The sequence below is a fragment of the Bombina bombina genome, chromosome 6 (assembly GCF_027579735.1).
Source record: "Bombina bombina isolate aBomBom1 chromosome 6, aBomBom1.pri, whole genome shotgun sequence".
Lineage (NCBI taxonomy): Eukaryota > Metazoa > Chordata > Amphibia > Anura > Bombinatoridae > Bombina > Bombina bombina.
Genome location: NC_069504.1, coordinates 864,587,868 through 864,613,582, shown reverse-complemented (window position 1 = coordinate 864,613,582; position 25,715 = coordinate 864,587,868). Strand labels below are relative to the sequence as shown.

At 42.1% G+C, this 25,715-nt stretch overlaps 1 protein-coding gene across 4 annotated transcripts in view; it reads left to right on the top strand.

Annotated features, from left to right (window-relative positions):
* The window catches only part of MINK1 (misshapen like kinase 1), a 675,211-nt gene that overhangs the window by 639,166 nt on the left and 10,330 nt on the right, over positions 1 to 25,715 (top strand). For all 4 annotated transcript variants that reach the window (XM_053718325.1, XM_053718327.1, XM_053718326.1 and 1 more), the window contains 6 exons: positions 4,145 to 4,288; positions 4,518 to 4,652; positions 21,617 to 21,717; positions 21,960 to 22,109; positions 22,230 to 22,389; positions 22,938 to 23,077. In XM_053718325.1, the coding sequence (XP_053574300.1) occupies positions 4,145 to 4,288; positions 4,518 to 4,652; positions 21,617 to 21,717; positions 21,960 to 22,109; positions 22,230 to 22,389; positions 22,938 to 23,077 (830 nt within the window). The remainder of the gene's footprint in view (positions 1 to 4,144; positions 4,289 to 4,517; positions 4,653 to 21,616; positions 21,718 to 21,959; positions 22,110 to 22,229; positions 22,390 to 22,937; positions 23,078 to 25,715) is intronic.

The following is a 25,715-nucleotide window of genomic DNA, read 5'->3' as shown; positions in this document are numbered from 1 at the left end:
GGGAAGATTCCTTCTCTCGAATCTGTCTACCAGAGCAGAAAAGAGGGATGCCTTTCTAGGGTGCGTTCGGGATCTATCCTCCTCAGGAGTTGTTGTCCCAGTGCCTATCGAAGAAAGAGGTTTGGGGTTTTATTCAAACCATTTCATGGTCCCAAAGAAGGAGGGAACTTTCCACCCAATTCTGGACCTAAAGTGCTGAAAAAAAATTCTCAGTGTCCCATCCTTCAAGATGGAGACGATAAGGTCCACCCTTCCTTTAATTCAGGAATGCCAGTTTATGACCACTATAGATCTAAAGGACGCTTACCTTCATGTTCCAATCCACAGGGAACACTTTCAGTTCCTGAGGTTTGCTTACCTGGACCAGCACTTTGTTCATTGGCCTTCCGTTTGGCCTAGCTACTGCTCCAAGTATATTTACGAAGGTTCTGGGGGCTCTTCTATCCATTGCCAGAACTCGGGGTATTGCAGTAGCCCAATACTTGGATGATATTCTGGTGCAAGCACCATCCTTTCATCTTGCGGAAAAATTCTCGGAGTTCCTTCTCAGTCTTCTTCGATCAAATGGATGGAAGATAAACTTGGAAAAGAGTTCTCTTATCCCAAGTACCAGGGTGGAATTCCTGGGTACTATAATAGACTCCATATCCATGAGGATATTTCTAACAGACCAGAGACGTTGCAAGCTAACTTCGGCATGTCTTGACCTCCTTGAGTCCCTCTGTGGCTCAGTGTATGGAGGTGATTGGTCTCATGGTGTCCTGCATGGACATCACTCCTTTTGCCAGGTTCAGTCTCAGACATTTTAAAACTGTGTATGCTGAGGCAGTGGAACGGCGATCATTCAGATCTGTCTCAACAGATTGTATTAGACAACTGGTCGAGAGAATTGCTCTCTTGGTGGCTCTGTCCAGATCCTTCTGTCCTGAGGGACATGCTTCTTAAGACCATCCTTGGAGATTGTGACTATGGACGCAAGCCTATCCGGATGGGGAGCTGTTTGGGGTGCCAGGAAGGCACAGGGTTTGTGGACTTAGGAGGAGTCCTCCCTTCCGATCAATATTTTGGATCTACGGGCAATCTTCAAGGCCTTGAAGGCTTGGCCACTTCTGGGTTCATCTCAGTTATCAGATTTCAATCATTAAATATAACCTCGGTGGCTTACATCAACCATCAGGGGGAACGAGAAGTTCCTTGGCGATGAAGGAAGTATCTCAGATTCTGGAGTGGGCAGAGGCCCACAGCTGTTTGCTGTCAGCGATCCATAATCCGAGTGTGAACAACTGGGAGATTGATTTTCTCAGCAGGCAATCTTTCCATCCAGGGGAATGGTCTCTCCATCCCGAGGTGTTTGCAGAGATATGCAGCAAGTGGGGGACGCTGGAGATAGATCTCATGGCGTTCCTTCTCAATACCTAGTTACCCAGGTACAGGTCGAGGGATCCCCAAGCGGATCTAATAGATGCACTAGCAGTGCCCTGGAGGTTCAAACTCGTATATCTTTTTCCTCCATTACCGCTTCTTTCTCGAGTGGTGGCCCGCATCATGCAGGAGTAGGTATCGTAATCCTGATTGCTCCATTGTGACCGCAAAGGACGTGGTTCGTGGATCTAGTGGGAATGTCCTCATCTTCTCTGTGGAAGTTAACTTGTCACAGAGAACTGCTGATAGTAGGTCCATTTGTTCATCAAAATTTAGATTCTCTGAGGCTGACTGCATGGAGATTGAACGCTTAGTCTTAGCAAAAGAGAGGTTTCTCCATTGATACTCTTTATTAAGCTCGTAAACCAGTTACTCAGCGTATCTACCACAAGGTGTGTAGGACCTACTTATTCTGGTGTGAAGATCATGGTTTTTCCTGGCACAGAGTTAGGGTTGCCAGGATCTTATCTTTTCTCCAGGATGTGCTGGAGAAGGGCCTTTCTGCTAGTTCCCTGAGGGGACATATTTCGACCCTGTCGGTTTCTATTGCACAAGAGACTGGCCGAGCTTCCAGACGTGCAATCCTTTAAGGCTCTGATTAGGATCAGACCTGTGTTTAGATCTGGGGCTCCTCCTTGGAGCCTAAATCTTGTTCTTCAGGTTTTACAACCGGTTCCGTTTGAGCCTCTGCATTGCATTGACATTAAATTGTTATATTGGAGGGTTCTCTTTTTATTGGCTATTGCTTTTGCGCGCAGAGTTTCTGAGATCTCTGCTTTGCAATGTGAGCCCCCTTATCTGATTTTTTTTTCATGCAGATAAGGCAGTTTTACATGCTAAATTTGGTTTTCTTTCTAAGGTTGTGTCATTGCAATATCAATCAGGAGATTGTGGTTCCTTCCTTGTGTCCTAATCCTTCTTCATCGAAGGGACGCTTACTTTACACTTTGGATGTGGTTCGTGCCTTGGAGTTCTATCTTCAGGCTACTAAGGAGTTTAGACCATCTTCCTCTTTGTTGTCTATTAGCGTAAGGGGCAGAAGGCTACTTCGACTTCCATATCGTCATCCACTTAGCTTACGAGACAGCGGGACATCATCCTCCTGAGAGGCTAACGGCTCATTCCACTAGAGCAGTGGCTTCCTCTTGGGCCTTTAAGAACAAGGCCTGTATGGATCAGAGTTGTAAGGCGGCTGCCTGGTCCTCCTTACATACTTTTTCAAAATTTTACAAGTTTGACGTTTTTGCTTCAGCTGAAGCAGCTTTCGAGAGAAAAGTTTTGCAGGCTGTGGTGTCCTCAGAATAGGGTCCGCCTCTTCCTTTTTGTTCCCTCCCGTTATTCATTCAGTGTCCTCTGGAGCTTGTGTATAGTTTTCCCAACAGTAAGGAATAAAGCAATGGACTCTTCCTATCTTAGGAAGGAAAACATAATTTATGCTTACCAGATAAATTCCTTTCCTTCTGGATAGGGAGAGTCCACGGCCCCCGCATTTTATTTCTTGTCTATGGGCGGTCCCCTATTATTTATTGTATTCTTTTGGCATTATTTATACTCTAATATTTCTCCTACTTTTCCTTGTTTCCTTGACAGAATGACTGGGGTAATGATGAAGTGGGGGAGGGATATTAAGCTGGGGTGTCTTTGCCTCCGCCAGGTGTTATATTTCCCAACAGTAAGGAATGAATCCGTGGACTCTCCCTATCCGGAAGGAAAGGAATTTATCTGGTAAGAATAAATTATGTTTTTACTTATAAATTTATGATTCCACTGCCCAATGAAGCCTGCTATTCAGCTTCCAATTATTCTATCAGTCGCACGACCGACATGTAAGTTTAAGCGTGCGCAGTCAAGTGTTTCCTCAACTCCTTGCAGCGTAATGAACAAAGATCAGGCCTGCCGATGTCAATCAAAAAAACGATCTGGCCCCTCTGCTCGCATTCACTAGGGAGCCAATCGGCAATGGTTGCTATGGCAACCTTTAAAGCGTCCTGCAGGAGCTAAGTTCACTGAGTGAAATAATTTAAACGCTCTTTGGTTTTTGAGCTTGCCAGGTGTTTTTATTTAATTCAATAGCTGCTATATTTTAATTTTGATCCTGCTGCTATTTGGATAGTTTACAAACTAATTTCAGTTTGGATTGAAAGCTTTTATTTTAATGTTATAATTTTTAAACACTAATTTGTTTAAAATTTTTATTACTAAAGCAGTAGTGAAAATGGATCCGGGTACAGCAGACTACCTAAAAACCTAAACTGATACGCTAGCAGATCAACCGGTTGCCCCTAGCAACGTTTACACAAGCTCTGCTAGTGTGTCAGTGCGAATTCTGTCAGCATGCTGTTGAGTTCCTACTCCCGTGTCTGATCAGCAAGGCAATGATGATTGGACACGGGCAGAGAGGGAGGGAAACCACCCATTTATATGGGTGTTTTACAGAGGATCGTTTTGGGACTATTTTTCGAACTTTGAGGTAAATTTAAGGGTACTATTAGCACTCGTTATTCTATTAAATATGTTTTTAATTTATTGATATAGAAATCTGGGGCATTTCTTATGGACCTTTAAATTGTTAAACAGCGCCAAGGTACATTAACTTTTAGTTTTAGTTTACTTATTATTTATTTATCATAAAACATTTTCACTCTTGCTGCTTCTTTTAATTATTACTTCAGAGCTCCGCATATTTATCTGTTTCAGAATTGCTTTTCCTTTCCTCCTACAGGTGTGAATTTGCTGGTAGGAACAGAGAATGGTTTGATGCTGCTTGATCGCAGTGGCCAGGGGAAGGTCTACAGTTTAATAACTCGCCGCCGTTTTCAGCAGATGGATGTCCTTGAGGGACTTAACCTGCTCATTACAATCAGCGGTAAGAGTTTGTAGCCAAGTAATGGTCATAATATTCATTATTAGAGATCACATCTTTTCTATACTTTAGCTCACTTCACTTATAAATATGAATCCACTTTATATAGTAGTGTGTTATTATACTTTGTATGTTTGTTTTTCTTCATCCTTAGTTGGTAAATAAGTGTGTTTCCCACTGAAGATTGATTGCTTAATATATATATATGGGTTTTTTTCTGCTTTGTGTGAAGGTAAAAGAAACAAGCTGCGTGTATATTATCTTTCCTGGTTGAGAAACAAGATCCTCCATAATGATCCTGAGGTTGAGAAAAAACAGGGGTGGAGCACAGTAGGAGACATGGATGGATGTGTCCATTACAGAGTTGGTAAGAAGTCCAGTATGCCTTGATACTCTTGTTTTTTTAATACTTTATTTGTATGTGTTGTGTATATTATCATGAGTTCAAAATAAACATTGAACATTTTTGCTTGTGTCCTGCAACTCATTCCATGTGAAAATCAAATTTTTCATGGTCATTTCCAATATATATTCTTCTTGTGTCCTTGCTGAGAGCCTAACAAATTACAGATTGTTCTCTAGACCAGGCTCAATTGGGACAATGTCTACCTCTTGTGACTCAGCTGATCATTATTAGGATGGTTTCTACATATCTTTATTTTCAGGCCTGATTATTTAGAGGCCTCTCTACCTTTTTTTTTGCATGGTAGTCACAGCTGGTGGCATCTTTTTCTTTGTACAAGTTGAGGATGATTTGGGAACATTTATGAAAACCTCAGCATTGTCAAATCACATAACTATAGGCTTTAAAAGACACTGACGGCTAGACAAGCAAAGTCAGAAACTAAAAACATTCCCTTCAGTTCAAATGTTCATTAAAAGCGACTGTAAAGTCAAAATGAAACGTTCACGATACCAATAGAGCAAGCCACTTTAAACAACTTTACAATATAATTGCATTATCAAATTTCCATTGTTGGTATCCTTTCTTGACATGCTTTTTAGTAAATCATATACATATATATTTAAGTTTGCTGCCATCGCTGTGCTACTTACCTTCTTCACTGCGCTCCCACAGGATCCTATGGAAGCGCGTTCTCATGAGCGCAATGCGAACGCGAGGTTGCATTTGCATTGCTGAAGACTTGTAATACCAGCGCACATTAGTGTGCGCTGGTATTACACAGTGAGGCGATATCGCTTTCATGAAAGCGATATTAGCGCTCCATTTGTAATCTGGTCCTTAATGTTCAGTCATTTAAGAAATTTGAACTATAATTTGGCATTTATTTGGTGCGGTTTGACCGTTTAGGATAATCGTTATCTCACACAGTCTGAACAATATACTGTGGTTCTCTCTTTTTCTATTTTGTTTTTAGCTGTATCGCCCATCCAGCTTTCAGTAGGTGTATTGGTGCACGTTGGTGGTTGAGTACTTTCTTGTGAGGTGATATGTGGATAAATGTTCTGCTCTTTCTAGAAGGTAGTCCGCACAATTATTGACCCTTACCTTATTTGGCCACTGTGTGGTTCATTTTGAACTAAGTCTAAGCAACCATTGAAAATTCCCAAACCAAACTTGGGAAACCTAAATAAAAAATTTTCTTACCTGTAATTTCTCTTTTAGAGGAACAGGTTGTGATCTGTTTCTGTCTATTTAGTTAAGAAATTATTTTTACTGAAATCTTAAAAGCTTGAACTGAACTACACAAAGGACACTGCTGTCAATTTTGACAGTCATGGCGGCTCAGCAATTCTCGGCTATTATTAATGTCCTTTCATATCCCCATCAATGTGGATAATTGCAGTTATTTCATTAAACATTGCAATCAATTACTAGTTCCAGATCCAAGCTTTCAGTATGGGTACATTGCCCGAAGTGTTACAGCTGCAGTTATGGCTGTTACTCATCGTACGAATGTGTTTAACTTTCTTACATTGTCAAGATCTACTCAAGGCATAACATCCTTAAGTATTCTTATTGTTATACAATATGTTAAAGCTTCACCAAATCGACAGCTTATGCAACACTTCTAACAATGAAGCCTCCAAGACTTAATGTCCATTATGATTTCTAAAACCAGTAATAACTGGACTGTCTTAATTTTTTTTTCTCAATAGTATGGGTCACTCTATTCCATTTCTTCTTCAGTAAGATTTTAAGGCTTGTTTTTCTTTCCAATGGCATGCAGAGTCCACGATTCCATTCAATTACTGTTGGGAAATTCAACTCCTGGCCACCAAAAGGAGGCAAAGACACCCCACCAAATCTTAAGTATCCCTCCACTTCCCATACTCCCCAGTCATTCTTTGCCTCTAACAAGGAGGAAGCGAAGTCAGTGCTCTGGATAAAAATTGAACTAACTCCTTTAATGGGTAGCTTCCCTTCAAGTAGGACTGGGGTAATGCTGTGTCCATTTAATTCTCTTGAGTAAGGTTTAGTTACTCTGCTTTCCTTCTACTTCAGGTCCCTGTCAGACAGCAGAGACCCTGGAGGTAAGTGCCTTTATTCCTTTCCTTAGGTCATGCAGAGGAGGAGCATGAGAGCACTTAGGTGACCAAATGGCTCAAAATTACATTCCATAAGGGGTCTGGGCACAGATTATATGTTACAGATTATAGTCCCTTTTTCTTTGCTGACCTGACAACCCTATGTGGGAACATATAAAGGGGAATTTGTTTTTAAGGTGACTGGATAGCACCGCAATCCTTCAGAAGGCTAGTCATATTTATTTATATATCCTCTACATGGGATATTTCAGCGGCTTGAGCAGATCAAGACACACTATTTCCATCTGAAGGGGAGGCGAGTCCACGGCTTCATTCATTACTGTTGGGAATTAAGAACCTGGCCACCAGGAGGAGGCAAAGACACCCCAGCCAAAGACTTAAATACCTCCCCCACTTCCCTAATCCCCCAGTCATTCTTTGCCTTTCGTCACAGAGGATGGCAGTTTTGGAGTAGTCTCTTATGGAGGGTAGTACTCTTCGCATTGGGACTGGAATTTTAAGTACTCCTGTCTGCCTCTCAGTGAGAGCCTGGACAAAAGTTAGAGTCCGGAGATGCAGGGAGAGTCTTTCTGCGAAACCATCCCGACTCATATTAACAGCTCCACAAGCAATCGGCGTTGACGAGTTTCGCTGCCTGCTTTTCTGCACTCAAGTCTGTGTCAGGAACGAGGCTACTAACCTGTCACACTTGAAGGGCTGTGTTCCTGTTCCACGGCATAGATTCTGGTAAGATAGTTTCATTTTTGTTTACTAATGATAACATAGAAGAAAGGGTCACAGAGTGGCGCCTCTTTATCTTTACAGAATCTAGGGTTAATATTCCTGGAAGGGGGATTATTGAACGGGGGGGGGGGGTTATACATGATATTGTTTATTGTATCATTGCTGCGTTATGTGCGAGATGAGGCTCTGGCAATGTGTGGAACTTTCAGGTTATTTGTGGGGATCTTGCACGGCCATATTTGGCGAGTTTTTCCCTAGTGAAGGGGCAGTTCTGCCAGGCCCTCCATGTGACTAGGTGTGCCTATCTCTCCTCTGTTGATCTGTGGTGCAGGAGACATAAAGCGGTTTCCGTGGTACCGGTCCTAGGAGGTGGTGAGTGCCCCAGCCATTCGCAGTATATAGGTGCCTTTTTTGTAAATTAGTTAGTCTGATCAAAGCGCAAGCTATGGAGGACTCTGATGCATTAGAGGGCTCTCCCTCTTTCACAAAGTCTCATTCCTGTGTTTATTCTGAAGAGGGTTCTGGTAGATCAGCCTGCTCAACTATGTGCTCAACTATGTTCCACATGCCTTGATAGTTACAACATCTGAATGTAAACGGATGTCTAGTACTACTGAGCCGTCCACCTCTGAGGGTTCTTCGTCCCGTGAGGTGCGTTCCCTACATTCATCTCCGATTGCACATGCAGCGCCCCGGGGTCCAACCGTTACTCCTTCAGGAGAGATTCATTGGCCGTCAGACTTTGCTGACCAACTGGAAACGGCTGTTTTGAAAGTGATTTGTGCCTTACCACGTTCTGCTAAGCGCAAGCGTAGGGTGTATCATGGCGGCCTGGCCCAGAGTTTGTCTATGCCGATGGAAGATCCAGAGGCTCTGTACGAAGATGAGGCCCACTCCGAATCTTCGGAGGAGACCCCTTCTCGGTCGGAGTCCGTGTCATCTAAACCTCCGGCTGTGGAGGAGCCTGGTTATAGGTTTTGGATGGAGAATTTGCGCTTTCTGCTGCAGCAGGTGCTTGCTACTCTGGAGGTTCCGGAACCTAAGATCCCGGAGGAGCCTACGATTCCTAAGCTTGACAAGGTATATGAGGACAGGGTAGTACCTCAGACTTTCCCGGTTCCCATTAAGATGACAAATATTAAGAATGAATGGGAGCCGATTAGGTTTGTCCTTTTCCCCTTCTTCTTCTTTTAAAAAACTGTTCCCCGTTCTGGTCTCTCAGCTTAAGTTGTGGGGGACCATCCCTAAGGGGGATGGGGCTATCTCTACGCTATTCCACTCGAGGATAGTTCGTCATTTAAAGAGCTCATGGATAAAAAGCTGGAAAACATGTTGAGAAAGATGTTTCAGCATACAGGGTTTGTTTTTCAGCCAGCAGTGGCCATTGCGGCGGTCGCTGGAGCTGTAACATATTGGTGTAAATCCCTGTGTGAATTGGTCAAGGGGGGGGGACCTCCATTAACGAGATACAGGAAAAGATTAAGGCACTGAAGTTCGCCAATTCTTTCATCTGTGATGCCAATATGCAAATTATTTGCCTGAATGCTAAGGTGTCAGGTTTTTCTGTTTTAGCGCGCAGGACTCTGTGGCTAAAATCTTGGTCTGGTGACATGACCTCTAAATCAAGGCTGTTGTCCCTGCCTTTTCAAGGGAACATCCTGTTCGGTCCAGGATTGGATTCGATAATATACACGGTTACGGGAGGCAAGGGAGCTTTCCTACCGCAGGATAAGAAGGCTAAGCCTAAGGGATCGACTTTTTGTCCCTTTCGTGCGGACAAGGCCCAGGGCCAGCAACCCACCACGAAAGTGGACCAGTCCAAGGGATCTTGGAAGCCAGCTCAATCTTGGAACAAATCGGCATGAAGGGGCGGCCCCCGACCGGTCTCCAGATAATGTAGGGAGCAGATTGTCTCTATTCTCAGACGCATGGTTGCAGGACGTTCAGGACCCTTCGGTGCTAGAAGTTGTCTCCCAGGGTTAAAGGATAGGGATCAGATCCCATCCGCCTGAGGGCAGATTCCTCCTTTCAAACCTGTCTTCAAGACCAATGAAGAGAGAGGCCTTTCTAGAGTGTGTGAGAGATCTCGCCTCTCTCGGGGTTATCGTACTAGTACCCCTAGCAGAAAGGGGTCTAGGGTACTATACCAACCTTTTTGTGGTCCCAAAGGAGAAGGGCACGTTCCGCCCGATTCTGGACCTAAAGTGTTTAAACAAGTTTGAGTGTTCCATCGTTCAAAATGGAAACGATCAGATCTATTCTGCCCCTAGTTCAAGAGGGACAGTTCATGACAACTGTAGACTTGAAGGACGCTTACCTTCATGTGCCAATTCACAGGGACCACTTCAGGTTACTAAGATTTGCGTTTCTGGACCAACACTTCCCGTTTGAGTGGAGAGTCTTCACAAAGGTTCTGGGGGCGCTGCTTGCAGTGGCCAGATCCAGGGGCATTGAGGTGGCACCTTATCTGGATGACATCCTAGTTCAGGTGCTGTCGCTCAGCCTCGCAGAGGATCATTCGAGGGCTGCTCTTCTTTTGCTCCAATCTCACGGTTGGAAGATCAACTCAGGAAAGAGTTCCCTGGTTCCCAGCAATAGGGCGGAGTTTCTGGGCAAGATTATAGACTCTATGTCAATGAAGATATTTCTCACAGATCAGTGACACAGGAAGCTTGCGTCCACCTGTCTTGCCCTTCAGTCCTCCACAAGCCCGTCGGTGGCTCAATGTATGGAGGTGATAGGTCTCATGGTTTCAAGCATAGATGTCATCCCATTCGCCAGGTTCCATCTCAGACCTCTTCAATTGTGCATGTTGAGACAGTGGAACCGCGATCATTCAGATCTATCACAGCTGATATCCATGGATGCTCGGATTTGGAACTCCCTCTCTTGGTGGATTCGTCCGGAGCAACTGTCCATGGGGACATCCTTCTTGAGACCTTCCTGGGAGATTCTGACCACGGACGCCATTCTGACAGGATTGGGAGCTGTTTGGGGTGCCAGGATGGCACAAGGAAAGTGGTTCAGGGAGGAGTCTCTCCTTCCGATAAACATCCTGGAACCATGACCAATTTACAATGCTCTGAAGGCATGGCTTTCTCTGGGGTCAGTCAGTTTCATCAGATTCCAGACCGACAACATTACCTCGGTGGCTTACATCAACCATCAGGGGGGTACGAGAAGCTTCCTCGCAATGAGGGAGGTGTCTCGGATTCTGGAGTTGGCGGAGTCCCACTACTGCATGCTCTCAGCGATTTACATTCCATGTGTAGACAACTGGGAAACGGACTTTCTCAGCAGACAATCCTTTCATCCGGGGGAATGGTCTCTCCACCCTGAGGTGTTTGCGAAGATTTGTCTCAGATGGGGAATGCCGGAGATAGATCTCATGGCGTCCTGACTCAATTTCAAGCTACCTCGATACGGGTCGAGGTCCAGGGATCCCCAGACAGAGCTGATAGATGCCTTAGTGGTTCCTTTGGGATTCAGCCTAGCTTACATTTTTCCACCGTTACCACTTCTACCTTGTGTAGTGGCACGCATCAAACAGGGGCGGGCTTTGGCCATTCTGATTGCTCCTTCGTGGCCACAGTGGACGTGGTTTGCGGATCTGGTGGGGATGTCATCCTCTCCGCTGTCGAGGTTACCCTGTCGCAGGGATCTACTGACACAGGGCCCCTATCAACATCAAAATCTACATTCTCTGAGGCTGACTGCGTGGAGATTGAACGCCTAGTCTTAGCCAAGAGAGGCTTTTCTGAAAGTGTGATTGATACGCTAATTCAGGCAAGGAAGCCAGTCACTCATCGCATCTACCATATGGTGTGGAGGACTTACTTGCCCTGGTGTGAGAAGTATGGATATCCCTGGTATAAGGTGAAGGTATCCAGGATTCTGTCCTTTCTCCAAGATGGTTTGGAGAAGGGTCTTGCCGCTAGTTCCTTAAAGGGACAGATTTCGGCATTATCTGTCTTGTTGCATAGGAGACTCGCTGAGCTCCCTGACATCCAATCTCTTGTTCAGGCTCTGTCTAGATTCAGGCCTGTCTTTAGACAGTCGGCTCTGCCTTGGAGCTTAAACTTAGTCCTTAAGGTTTTGTAGAGGGTTCCATTTTAACCTATGCATTCCATAGACATTAAGATTCTGTCCTGGAAGGTTCTCTTCCTGTTAGCTATTGCATCGGCCCGCAGAGTATCTGAACTAGCTGCCTTGCAAAGTGATCCTCCTTACCTGGTGTTTCATGCAGATAAGGCTGTAATTCTCACTGGGTTGGGGTTTCTCCCCAAGTTGGTGTCTAACCGTAACATCAATCAGGAAAGAGGTGTTCCTTCTTTGTGTCCTAATCCTTCTTCAAAGGAGAAGTTACTTCATAACCTGGATGTGGTTCGTGCCTTGAAGTTTTATCTTCAGACTACAAATGATTTCAGGCAGTCTACATCTCTCTTTGTGGTGTATTCTGGGAAGCGCAAGGGGCAAAGGGCCTCTGCTACTTTTTTGTATTTTTGGTTGAGGAGTTTGATCCGCCTGGCTTATGAGACAGCGGGACATAAGCCTCCTCAGAGGATCACGGCTCATTCAACTAGAGCTGTGGCTTCGTCCTGGGCCTTCAAGAATGAGGCCTCTATGGAGCAGATTTCTAAGGCGTCCACCTGGTCCTCCTTACACACTTTTTTACAAAGTTTTACAAATTTTAAGTTTTTGCTTCTGCGGAGGCTGTTTTTGGGAGAGAGGTTTTGCAGCCTGTGGTGCCCTCTGATTAGGCCTCTGCCTTTTTACCCTTCCTGTTTCATTCACTGTCCTCTAGAGCTTGGGTATATGTTCCTAACAGTAATGAATGAAGCCATGGACTCTCCTCCCCTTTAGATGGAAAACATAAATTATGCTTACCTGATAATTTCATTTCCATCGAGGGGAGGAGAGTCCACGGCTCCCACCCGTATCTCTGATATGCGGACCTAAATTTAATCATCTTCAAGCACCATTTATACCCTGATATTTCTCCTGCTGTTCCTGGTTCCCTCGGCAGAATGACTGGGGGACGAGGGAAGTGGGGGAGGTATTAAAGCCTTTGGCTGGGATGTCTTTGCCTCCCAACAGTAATCAATGAAGCCGTGGACTCTCCTCCCCTCGATGGAAATGTAACTTGTGGAGTTTTTTTCCCCTTCATGTGCAACACTCGATGCATGCTATTAATTGAAGGTGCACAGTGTAGTAAGGAAGGGGCTCCCAAGTAAACCCTTGGCTTCTTTGGTGGTTAACAGTTTGCACTTCTCTATATGCCACTTTACTTCAACCCCCTGTACATTACAATGCACTGCGTTTGAATTATAAATATATCTACAGTGGGGAATTACTTATATAGATATCTTATGGGCTTTTTATTTCTCCAGAGCAGTTAGTATCGTGCTCTACTATGCCTGAATATGTTTTTTCTGTTTAGAAGCGGCACCTCTGTCTACATAGGATGATAGAAGACTCCTGCAGGCTGGCGATATATATCAGTTGCCTTTTATAATGGAAGTGCTCACAGAGGATATTATATGGTGTTTATTGCGCCATTTTTTTCACTTACTACGTAGCGGTACATTTTCCTGCCACAGGCTGTGAAGTTAGCAAGCTTTTTAGATCGGCTCCTTCATGGAGTCTCAGTGCGAGCATTATCTGATCCACATTTAAACCTGCTCATCCTAGCGCTTCATATAGAGTGTGAACTAAGTTTGGAAAGGGTGTTTAGTGTTTAACACCCTAACTAACAGCTTATGTTTATCAAGGATGACAGTCCTATCAGTGACTTTTTATTCCAGTTACAATGTGTATAAATAATTCTAAGATGGGAATGGGGGCTGAGTTTCTTTGTTCACAAATTTGTTCACAAAGTTTATATATTGTTTATTATAAATAAAGCAATATTAAGCTCTCTAGATTATTTTCATGACATATTTTTCCTGTTTTTACTGTGTTTCCCTGTTGTTTGCTGCTATCTTGTGGTGGTTCAATGTAAATGAATGATCAATTTATATTTTTTTATTTACATAGTTCTATCTTTCTCATAGTGAGGAGATTTTCTACTATGTCTGCAGCATCTATTTGTATAATGTCAGATATATTTACTTTAGAACTCTTATTTGATTAATTCATTCTTACATATTTTTTGTAACATATAAAGGTGCAATATTACAATCTCTCCCATAATGAGAACAGCTGTCCGTTTTCAACTTTTATATGTATTATGTAGTATGCATATTTATTTTAGTGATTCTGTGATCACTAATATGATTAAATTCATACTTATATATTTCATGTGTATGTGGGCAATAATACAATCTCTTTCATAGTGAGAAGATTTACCGCGCTGACTGTGGCAGCATCTTTTTGTATTTTGTAAAATACATAGTTATCTAAGTTATCTTAAGACACTAATATGTTTATTTCTTTCCTATGGCATGGAGAGTCCATGACGTCATTCCAATTACTAGTGGGATATTCAACTCCTGGCCAGCAGGAGGAGGCAAAGATCACCCCAGCAAAATTGTTAAAGGGCCAGTAAACCTAGCAAATAATGTTATATAATTCTGCACATAGTGCAGAATTATATAACATTAGCTTAGTGCCAGATTTTTAAAGTGAAGGGTTAAATAGATATCTCACAAGGAAAATAGAACGCCGCTCCTGGCTCCATAGCGCATCGCGGGCACGCTGTCTAGTCACAGCGCGCCCAATCACGTTATTAAACTTAATGTAGCTCGCTCTGGTCTGGTAGCGGGAGCGAGCTACTTTGAGTTTAATAGCGCGATCGGGCCGGCTGTGATTAGACAGCTTGTCCAGATGTGCTTAGGAGAAGAAAACAGACCCGCTCAGTAGAGCCAGGAGCGGCGTTCTGTTTTCTTTGCGAGATATCTATTTAACCCTTCACTTTAGAAATCAGGCGCTAAGCTAATGTTATATAATTCTGCACTATGTGCAGAATTATATAACATTATTTGCTAGGTTTACTGGCCCTTTAAGTGTAACTTTCCTTACCCAGTCATTCTCTTTGCCTTTGTCAATGGAGGATGTGCAAAGATGGTGTCTGGAGATATTTAATCCTTTTTATGGGTACTTTTCCCTGTAAGCAAGGATTGTGCTATGCTGTGTCCATGTCATTTTTTTTTAGTATGAGTAATGGTGGCTATTAGCAGTTAGAAAGCGGCGAGGTTGTCTTTGCTTTATTTCTAACATTATTTGCTACCCCTTTGATGGAAATCCAGGGTTGGTTACTCTGCTCTTTCTCTGTCTACAGGTTACTGTTGGCGGTTAAGTGAGGCTATCAGACCTGCAGCTGCTTTGACTGCTCCACAGCAGAAATTCCCTGGAGGGTAAGTCCTTTCTTTATATTTATTTCTCTGTAAAGAAAATGGATTAGGACTAAGAATTCAGGGACCTAGTGGGACCTTTGACCTCCTAAAGGGGTTTTGTATATTTCTTATATTTATCAATTTTTGGATATAATGCGGCTGAGCAGTTATCTGGCCTTCTGCCAGGGTCAGAGATTTTGCTGCCCCGTTACTGGGCTATTTTACAGTCAAACCCAGGGCTTATGGTGTGGGGAATAAGGGTCATAGTGACTTCTTCTTTCCTCCTTTTATCCCTGTATGTTCCGTTATTTCAGACTTTTAAAGTGCCTTTTTTTTGTAAGGGCTCATATTTACTGCGGATGTCTGTTATGTAACTGCCTAGCATGAATCTCTGTTAGAGTTTATTATGGCGTAGTTAGGATGCAGGCCGTTGTAAATCAGGTTTTTCTCCTTTGCATTTTGTGGTTTTAACTGGTTTGATTTTCTCTGCTCAAGATGTACACATTCTTCCTCTCAAAATACCCCTTAGCCTACGTTGTGTTGGGAAATCTTTTTTTGGCTTAGTTTTGCAACCTGGTTTTAGCCGTTTGTAAAATATTTACAGAATGCTGCTTATTTTAACACTGCGCGAATGAGATAGATGCAGCGTCCTCCTGAGGGGTATGATTGTTCAAGGAGAGTGTTACGGGGATTAAATTCCCTGATCTCTTAACCAAATCTCCTTTAATACGGCTGCACCTCTGCTGCTTAGGAGCTGCATATTGTGCCATTCTTTTCATGTGAGGAGGTTCCACAGGCAATATTTAGTTTGATTCCTTTATTAAAGGGACACTGAACCCAATTTTTTTTTTGTGATTCATATAGAGCATACAATGTTAAGCAACTTTGTAATTTACTCCTATTATCAATTTTTCTTCGTTCTCTTGCTATCTTTATTTAAAAATAAGGCATCTAAGCTTTTTTTTATTATTATTTTAGAACACCAGACGGCACTTTTTTATTTGTGGATGAATTTATCCACCAATTAGCAAGAACAACCCAGGTTGTTCACAAAAAATGGTCCGGCATCTAAACTTACATTCTTGCATTTCAAATAAAGATACCAAGAGAATGAAGAAAAATTGATAATAGGAATAAATTAGAAATTTGCTTAAAATTGCATGCTCTATCTGAATCATTAAAGAATAAAATTGGGTTTAGTGTCCCTTTAAGGGACATATTTTAGTGTTATATGTGGCTCAATGCGCATTTTAACCTCTATGTAGCGCCATTTTGTGGGGGTTCATGTTATCTAATTTCCCGCCTTAGGATCTGGCGCATTTTATTTAGAGATAAGGGTTCTCGGCTGATCCCGGTGTTACTCTGTGTTTTGAGTCTATAGTACATTGACTCAATAACTCAATATTCAGCCACATAGCTAAATAAAAGTTTTTTTTATTAAGAGCTGCCTTTTTATTTATGCATAAATGTTTGTGCTGTGTCATATTAGTTTTTCTGTTACTCAGACAATAAAGCGGTTTAGACTGCCATCTGGTGACCGTTTTTGGTAATTTTCTTGAAATTTCTCTTATGTGGAGTTGATTTCTTGATATCAAGATGACATGTTATTTAGTATATTAAGTCTATTAATATTTTTTATTTATCCATATTCTGGGTATAAGGATACCTTTTAGTTGGACTCTCTCTTTTACAATAAGAGTGTTTTAGTTTTTAGGTCTCTGTTCTAATAGTTGGTCATACCTTTTCTAAATTATGTTCATGATTCCATGTTGTATCTCTCATATTGAGGTTATTCTCCTGATATCTATGTCATCATGATTTTCTGGTGACTCAGGTTTTCAGGTGACAGGTGAGATATATTTATTTTCGTGATCCGGTTTCCTTCCTTCGAGATGAAAGCGATTTTCTTCCATTGGTTCAGGACAGTCAGTTTATGACAACCATAGACCTGAAGGACGCGGATCTTCATTTTCCCATTCATGGATCATCTCCAGTTTCTACGGTGGATTTTCTGGACAAGCATTTCCAGTTTTGTTTTACTTCCGTTTGGTCTTGCCACAGCTCCCAGAATATTCACAGAGGTTCTGGGGGCTCTTTTGGAAGTGGTCAGATCCCAGGGAATTGCTGTGGCGCCTTACATAGACGACATCTTGATTCAGGCATCTTCTTTTCAACTAGCAAAATCTCATACAGAGATGTTGTCTTTTCTACATTGGATGTACAGCATCCTTGGGTCCTGGAGGTTGTATCTCAAGGATACAGGATAGGATTCAAGTCTTCTCCGACCAGGGGAAGATTCCTACTCTCCATTCTTTTGACAGGACCGGAAAAGAGGGCTGCCTTCTTAGGTTGCGTATGGGATCTCTCCTCTCTAGGAGTAATTGTCCTGTACCTACAGCAGAAAGAGGTTTGGGGTTTTATTCAAACCTTTTTGTGGTTCCAAAGAAGGAGGGAACTTTCCGTCCAATTCTTGGTCTAAAGTGCTTAAACAAGTTTCTGAGTGTTCCTTCTTTCAAGATGGAAACAATACGGTCAATCCTGCCTCTGGTTCAGGAAGAACAGTTTATGACCACAATAGATCTGAAGGATGCATACCTTCACATCCCGATTCACAGGGAACATTTTCAGTTCCTAAGGTTTGCTTTTCTGGATAAGCACTTCCAGTTCATAGCTCTTCCGTTTGGCCTAGCTACTGCTCCAAGGATATTTACAAAGGTGTTCTGGGGGCTCTTCTAGCTGTTGTCAGAACACGAGGTATTGCAGTAGTGCCTTACCTGGACGATATCTTGGTACAGGCACCATCTTTTCGTCTGGCGGAAGAACATTCAGAGTCCCTTCTCAGTCTTCTTCGATCACATGGATGGAAGATAAACTTGGATAAGAGATCTTGCTCCAAGTACAAGGGTGAATTTCCTGGGAAATATAATAGACTCCATATCCATGAGAATATTCCTCACGGATCAGAGATGTTGCAAGCTCACTTCTGCATGTCTTGCCCTCTAGGCCTACTCGAGACCAGAATCCATCTCAGACCCTTACAGCTATGCATGCTTAGACAATGGAACGACGACCATTCAGATCTGCCTCAACAGATTGGGCTGGGCAGCCTGTTGAGAGACTCACTCTCCTGGTGGCTCTGTCCAGATCATCTGTCCCAAGGCACATGCTTTTTGAGACCGTCCTGGGATGTTGTGACTACGGACGCAAGCCTTTCTGGCTGGGGAGCCGTTTGGGGTGCCAAGAAAGCACAAGGTCTGTGGACTCAGGAAGGGTCCTCCCTTTCGATCAATATTTTGGAACTCCGGGCAATCTTCAATGCCTTGAAGGCTTGGCCCCTTCTGGGTTCGTCCCAGTTTATTAGATTCCAATCGGACAATATAACCTTGGTTGCCTATATCAACCATCAAGGGGGAACGAGAAGTTCCTTGTCGGTGAGAGAAGTATCTCAGATACTTGAATGCTTAGTCTTAGCCAAAAGAGGGTTCTCTGAGAGTGTTATCGACACTCTGGTTCAAGCTTGTATGCTAGTTACTCGTCGTATCTACCATAAAGTGTGGAGGACTTACTTGTACTGGTGGGAAGAGTGTGGCTTTTCCTGGCATAAGGTTAAGGTTGCCAGAATTGTAATTGTAAATTTTACAAGTTTGATGTGTTTATTTCGGCTGAAGTAGCTTTCGAGAGAAAAGTTTTGCAGGCTCTGGTGCTCTCAGAATAGGGTCCGCCTCTTTTTTTTTTTTTTTTTTCTGTTCCCTTCCGTTATTTATTCAGTGTCCTCTGGAGCTTGAGTATAGTTTTCCCAACAGTAAAGAATGAAGTTGTGGACTCTCCCTGCCTTATGGAAGGAAAGCATAAGTTATGCTTACCAGATAAATTCCTTTCCTTAATGACAGGAAGAGTCCAAGACTTCGCCCGTAATTAATTTTTTTTTTTTTTTTTGTTGGGCGGCTCCCTTTTTATATTATTTCTCCAGGCACGTTTTATACGCTGATGTTTCTCCTTTTCCTTGTTCCCTCGGCAGAATGACTAGGGAATAGGGGAAGTCGGAGGGATATTTAAGCCTTTGGCTGGGGTGTCTTTGCCTCCTCCTGGTGGCCAGATGTTGTATTTCCCAACTGTAAGGAATGAAGTCTGGGACTCTCCCTGCCAGGAAGGAAAGGAATTTATCTGGTAAGCATAAATTATGTTTTTTTTAAAAAAGGTACTGTGAACTGGAAACATTCGGCTATGACTATGGCTTTGGCTGAAACGCGTTAGCCATTTCTATTCATAGCATCTTCATTTCTCTTATGATGATCTCTCCATGTTTTTAATGAAATTAAAATAAAGACTGTTTTAGCTACCGGACGGATCAAATCCTTGTGTTTTTTCCTGCATTGAATAAGCCAGAGATTAGGTCCGGTATCCTCTGAACAGCCGGCAAGTACTCCATTGGCCTAAACGTATCCATGTGACTTCCCACATAACCGGATGACGGGATTGGCTGAGTGCCAACCATGGCATTTTGAGTGCAGAGAAAGGAACAAAAGGGCTCCGAATTGCCCCACAGAGGTTGCGGAGAGGAAGGTAGTAGAAATACCGGTTCCACCTGAAAAGCACACGTAGCACTAAGGGAAGTCCTGAGGTATTCTGGTGAGCATATCGTTTTATGCTGTACTTGCTATTTTACATTTATCCATGTTTGCTTGTCAGAAGGGGGAGGCTGCTATCCAATAATAAGTGACGTTTGTACGCTTGGATAATTTAATCTGCTTTGGTTTCATTTCTGATATCCTAAAGTGTTAGTTTTACATTATGCCTTTCCTACTCTTCAGGGTTGACTATTTGTGTGCTTTATACTGCTTATCTGATGCTTAAAGTGAATGTAAATTTTGATGATAAAGTGCCCGGTTTTTAAAAATTTGATTAATAAACAGGGGCACTTTAATTCATAAAAATTTACATTTCACTCGTGTTGTGAAAATACCTTTTAATCTTGACAGCCACTGCATCGCTTCCTCCGCCCGTCGCAAAGCCTCTTCCTGGGTCTAAAATGAGGAATCCGGCTTCCTCCAATTACGGCCTTGAATCGGACACGGATTCCCCCGAGGGGGGAGCCGTGATTGGAGGATGACAGATCCGTCATTTCTGACGTGGAAAGAGGCTTTTGACGACCGGGGGAAGCTGGATCGGCTGTCAAAATTAAAAGGTAAGTATTTTCACAACACGAGTGAAATGTAAATTTTGATGAATTAAAGAGCCCCTGTTTTTAATTGAATTTTTAAAAACCGGGCACTTTATCATCAAAATTTAATTCACTTTAAGCTATTTCCTTACTGGTACTATGGAACAATCTGGTGCAACTCATGCCTTTGGTCTGTCAGCTCATCTAGAAGGTAAAACTTCTGTTAATTTAAGCCCCTTCCAGTCAGACAAAGTCCCTGCACGGCTCAGGCCTCTGGTCCGTCAGCTTATCTAGAAGGGAGAACCTCTGTTACTTTAAACCCCTTGTTCAGGCTCTGATCATAATTAAAACAGTTATTCCTCCAGTATTTCGTTCTTGGTTTCTTAATCTGGTTTTGAGGGTTATTCAAACTCCTCCTTTTGAACTGATGCATGGTTTACACCTTCAAATTTTATCCTGGAAAGCTATTTATCTTTTAGCTATTTCTTTGGCTAGAAGAGACTCCGAGCTTTCAGCTTTGTCATGCAAACCTCCTTTTCTTCCTTGGGTGGTATGAACAGATATCAATCAGGAAATTGTGGTTCCTCCTTTTTGTCTATCTCCTAAGAATCCACTGGAGCAGTTGCTACTTCTTGGGCCTTTCGTAATGAGGCTTCTTTTGATCAGATTTGTAAGTCAACTACTTGGTCTTCTTTACACAAGTTTTATTGCTTTGTGTATGCTTCTTCTGAGTCTGCCTTTGGCAGGAAAGTTCTGTGCGCTGTAGTGCCTGAATAGTAAGGGTTTGTCCCCTCCTACTCATGGTGGTCTTGTGGACTCCACACCTTGGGTATTGATTCCCACATGTAATGACTCATGGACTCTCACCATCTGATGAAAGAAAACTAAATTTAAGCTTACCTGATAAAGCCTTGCCATTTCTTTTTGTTCAGGTGGCATCAGTACTTGGTTTACACTTTTTTTGCCCTGCTTTTCTCTTAATCTACTTGGCTATATGCATGACTGGGAATCATGGGAAGTGGGAGGGATTTAAAGCTTTGGTGTGTTGGGGTGTTGTCTCTTGCCTCCTCCTAGTGGTCATGAGGGGAATATTCTCACGTGTGATATCTTTTGGACCCTCACCATAATTAAAGAAATTAATTTATTATGTAAGCATAAAAAATGTTTCCGGATGCAGCATAGTTAAAATAGGTTCAATATATAGTACTATATTTTTACATTTGTAAATTCAAGAAACTCTTTATATTTTTTTAATGACATCAAAGCACATCTCACCTAGTTAATTCATTCCGCATGTTAGCTTGTTTTTTTTGTTTCTATCTTATTTTCTCTTAATGTAACTGTGCAAGGAACAGAACTGGAGTTCAGTGATGAAAGGTAGTTGTAGTCAATCAAATACATGAGGAGTCCCTACAGAGTAATGAGGAGTTCCTTATTTGTGTTTGCTGTGCTTTTCCAGATTGTAGTATACAGTTTATCAGTATGTGTGTAGTTAGTAAATATATTAGTATGTATAGATAGTAATAGGATATCAATGCATTAAGAATTATATCAAACGTATTATTATCTTAAAATGTTCTCCTTATTTATTGCATTGTGTAGTAAAATATGAGCGGATCAAGTTCCTTGTGATTGCACTGAAGAATTCTGTTGAAGTTTACGCCTGGGCCCCCAAACCTTATCACAAATTTATGGCCTTCAAGGTAAAGAGCATGGAAATTAAAAATATTGTAGGGTTGAAGCTTTGTCGTTTTTAAAAAGCAGCTTTTGAGTACTATCCTCAAAAATGACTGATTGTGACAACAGAAATGTATTGCGTTATATGTTGTAGTCCATTGTGTTTACTCATGAACAACCCCCTACCCCTTGTAATTGTAGTGTAATAACTGCAGAGATGTGGCCCCTTTCTTTGGTTTAATTTTTTATTTTGTATATAATCCAATAGTCCTTCACAGATCTTCCCCATCGGCCCCAACTGGTTGACCTCACAGTAGAAGAGGGTCAGAGATTAAAGGTTATCTATGGCTCATCATCTGGATTCCATGCAGTGGACGTAGATTCAGGAAACAACTATGACATTTACATACCAGTCCATGTAAGTGATCCTTCTGAAACTATTAAATATAGCCCTGACCCTTCTTAAAAGGAACCCACTACGCTGCTTTGTGAGCTTTTACAACCTGTGTTATATACTAATATATTTTACTTGTTGCAGATCCAAAGTCAGATTAACCCTCATGCCATCATATTTCTGCCCAACACGGATGGTATGGAAATGCTACTGTGCTATGAGGATGAAGGGGTCTATGTCAATACTTACGGGCGTATTATAAAGGATGTGGTGCTTCAATGGGGAGAGATGCCAACTTCTGTGGGTGAGCAATGTGCCAAGATAGGGTTTTGTTATATTAAAAACGAAAACAGAAATCGTTAGATCTCAACTAGCAGTCAGTGGCAGAAATATTATAATACTAATGATTTAGTGAAATAACTAAAGTATGACCTTGTACAGGCTGAAGAACTACAGGATATCAATTTAATTGATAGATCTTTTCAGACCAATACTGAAAAGAAAATCACCCTCATGACGAAAGACATGACAACCTCATAGTGTATATCCATCATCATGAATTATTTTATAACTTGTGTTAGTAACATTTGAAGGAACTTTAGTGTTTCACAGAACATTTCACTAATACAACCCATTAAAAAGCTTCTTGTATATTGACCTTGGAAGGAAACAATCCTATAATTAATTTAAATATGCAGAATACACTCCAGCTACTGCCGCATTGACAGGATTATAAAAGCTTTACAAGTAGATCACAGGAACATTTTACAAAATAAATCTTAATGTTTATAAGCTATGCTGAATTAAACATTTTATAGTAAGTTTTTAATGATTTCTTTATTTCTACCACAGCATACATATGTTCCAACCAGATTATGGGCTGGGGGGAGAAGGCAATTGAGATACGCTCAGTGGAGACCGGCCACTTAGATGGTGTCTTCATGCACAAGAGGGCTCAGCGATTGAAATTCCTTTGTGAACGTAACGATAAGGTATTTAGTAAGAGAATAATCTGTGCTGTATGGGAAATTAAAGAGATATGAAACATAAAAAAATGTCTGTTGTGATTCAGACAGAATACAATTTCTCTTGTAAGGTGTATCCAGTCCACGGATTCATCCATTAATTGTGGGATATTCTCCTTCCCAACAGGAAACTGCAAGAGGATCACCCACTTCAGAGCTGTCTATATAGCTCCTCCCCTAACTGCCACCTCCCAGTCATTCTCTTTCAGATCTCGACAAGGGAAGCAGCTAGAGAGATGTGGTGCATTAATGTAGTTTATATTCAATCAAAAGTTTGTTATTTTCAAATGGTACCGGAGTTGTACTATTTTAGCCTCAGGCAGAAAGTTGAAGAAGAGTCTGCCTGTGGTCTTTGATGATCTTAGCAGGTTGTAACTAAGATCCATTGCTGTTCTCACACATAACTGAAGTAACTTCAGCTGGGGGAATAGCGTGCAGGGTCTCCTGCTCTGAGGTATGTGCAGTTTTTAATTTTTCTAGAGAAATGATAAGCTAGAAAATGCTGACAATACCGGATTTATTTAAGGTAAGCCTGATTACAGTGATTTAATAACGACTGGTATCATGCTTGCTGTAAAGGGTAATATTTTTATTATTTACTCACATTACTGAATAGATATAACGTTTGCTTGAGGTGTATAAACGTTAATTTCATATTGGTGATAAAACTTTATTCTGGGGCCCAGTTTTTCCACATGGCTGACTAGATTTTGCCTAGGGATACTTTTTTAAGGCCCTCTCACTGTGAGTACAGGTTGGGAGGGGCCTATTTTCCATTAGTTTTTGCAGCTTGAGACATCCAGCTTCCCTGAAGGAGTCCCCTGAACATATAGGACCTCTCTAAGGGTTTTTTGTGCCTTCCAAAGTCGTTGTATGGGCAGGTAGGGCCACAGTAGAGCTGTGGCAGTTTGTTGTGACTGTTTAAAAACTTTTATATCTTTTTTCTGATCCGGTTTGCAAGTGGGTGCAATGCTCTTTCAGCCTATTATACACACTGTAAAAATTTCGTAAGATTTACTGCTTTTTTCACTGTTTTTGCAGTTTCTGTGATTGTTTTTTTCTCTTAAAGGCACAGTACCGTTTTTATTTTTTGCTTGTTCACAGTTATTAAAGTGTTTTCCAAGCTTGCTGGTCTCATTACTAGTCTGTTTAAACATGTCTGACATAGAGGAAACTCATTGTTCATTATGTTTAGAAGCCATTGTGGAAACCCCTCTTAGAATGTGTACCAAATGCACTGATTTTACTATAGATTACAAAGACCATATTCTGGCTTTAAAAAATGTATCACCAGAAGAAATTGACAAGGAGGAAGTTATGCCGTCTAACTCTCCCCACGTGTCAGATCCTATAAATCCCGCTCAGGGGACACCAAGTACATCTAGTGCGCCCATTGCGTATAGTTATGAATCATACCCTTACAGAGGTATTATCTAAACTGCCAGGATTGCAAGGAAAGCGAGACAGCTCTGGGACTAGAATAAATACAGAGCTCTCTGACGCTTTAGTAGCTATCTCTGATACACCCTCACAATATAATGAAGCTGAAGCAGGGGAGCTTCAATCTGAGGGTGATTTTTCTGATTCAGGGAAGATACTTCAATCTGATTCTGATATGTCTACATTTAAATTTAAGCTTGAACACCTCCGCGTATTGCTCAAGGAGGTTTTAGCAACTCTGGACGACTGTGACACTATTGTAGTCCCAGAGAAATTATGTAGATTGGATAAATACTATGCAGTACCTACTTACACTGATGATTTTCCAATCCCTAAAAGGTTTTCTGAAATTATTACTAAGGAATGGGATAGACCAGGTGTACCGTTCTCTCCCCATCCTGTTTTTAAAAAGATGTTTCCTATAGACGCCGCTACACGGGAATTATGGCAGACGGTCCCTAAGGTGGAGGGAGCAGTTTCTACTCTAGCTAAGCGTACCACTATCCCTGTCGAGGACAGTTGTGCTTTTCTAGATCCAATGGATAAAAAATTAGAGGGTTACCTTAAGAAAATTTTTATTCAACAAGGTTTTATTCTCCAGCCTCTTGCATGCATTGCCCCAGTCACTGCTGCCGCGGCTTTCTGGTTTGAGTCCCTAGAGGAGGCTCTACAGGTTGAAACCCCGTTGGAAGATATTATTGACAAGCTTAGGGCCCTTAAGCTAACCAATTCATTTGTTTCTGACGCCGTTGTTCATTTAACCAAGCTAACGGCTAAAAATTCAGGTTTTGCTATTCAGGCGCGTAGGGCGCTATGGCTTAAATCCTGGTCAGCTGACGTGACTTCAAAGTCTAAACTTCTCAACATTCCCTTCAAAGGACAGATCCTATTCGGGCCTGGACTGAAGGAGATCATTTCTGACATCACTGGAGGAAAAGGTCACGCCCTTCCTCAAGACAGGTCCAACAAATTAAGGACCAAACAGTCTAGTTTTCGGCCCTTTCGAAACTTCAAGAGTGGCGCAGCTTCAACTTCCTCTAACACAAAACAAGAGGGAACTTTTGCCCAGTCTAAGCCGGTCTGGAGACCTAACCAGGCTTGGAACAAGGGGAAGCAGGCCAAGAAGCCTGCTGCTGCCTCTAAGACAGCATGAAGGAGCAGCCCC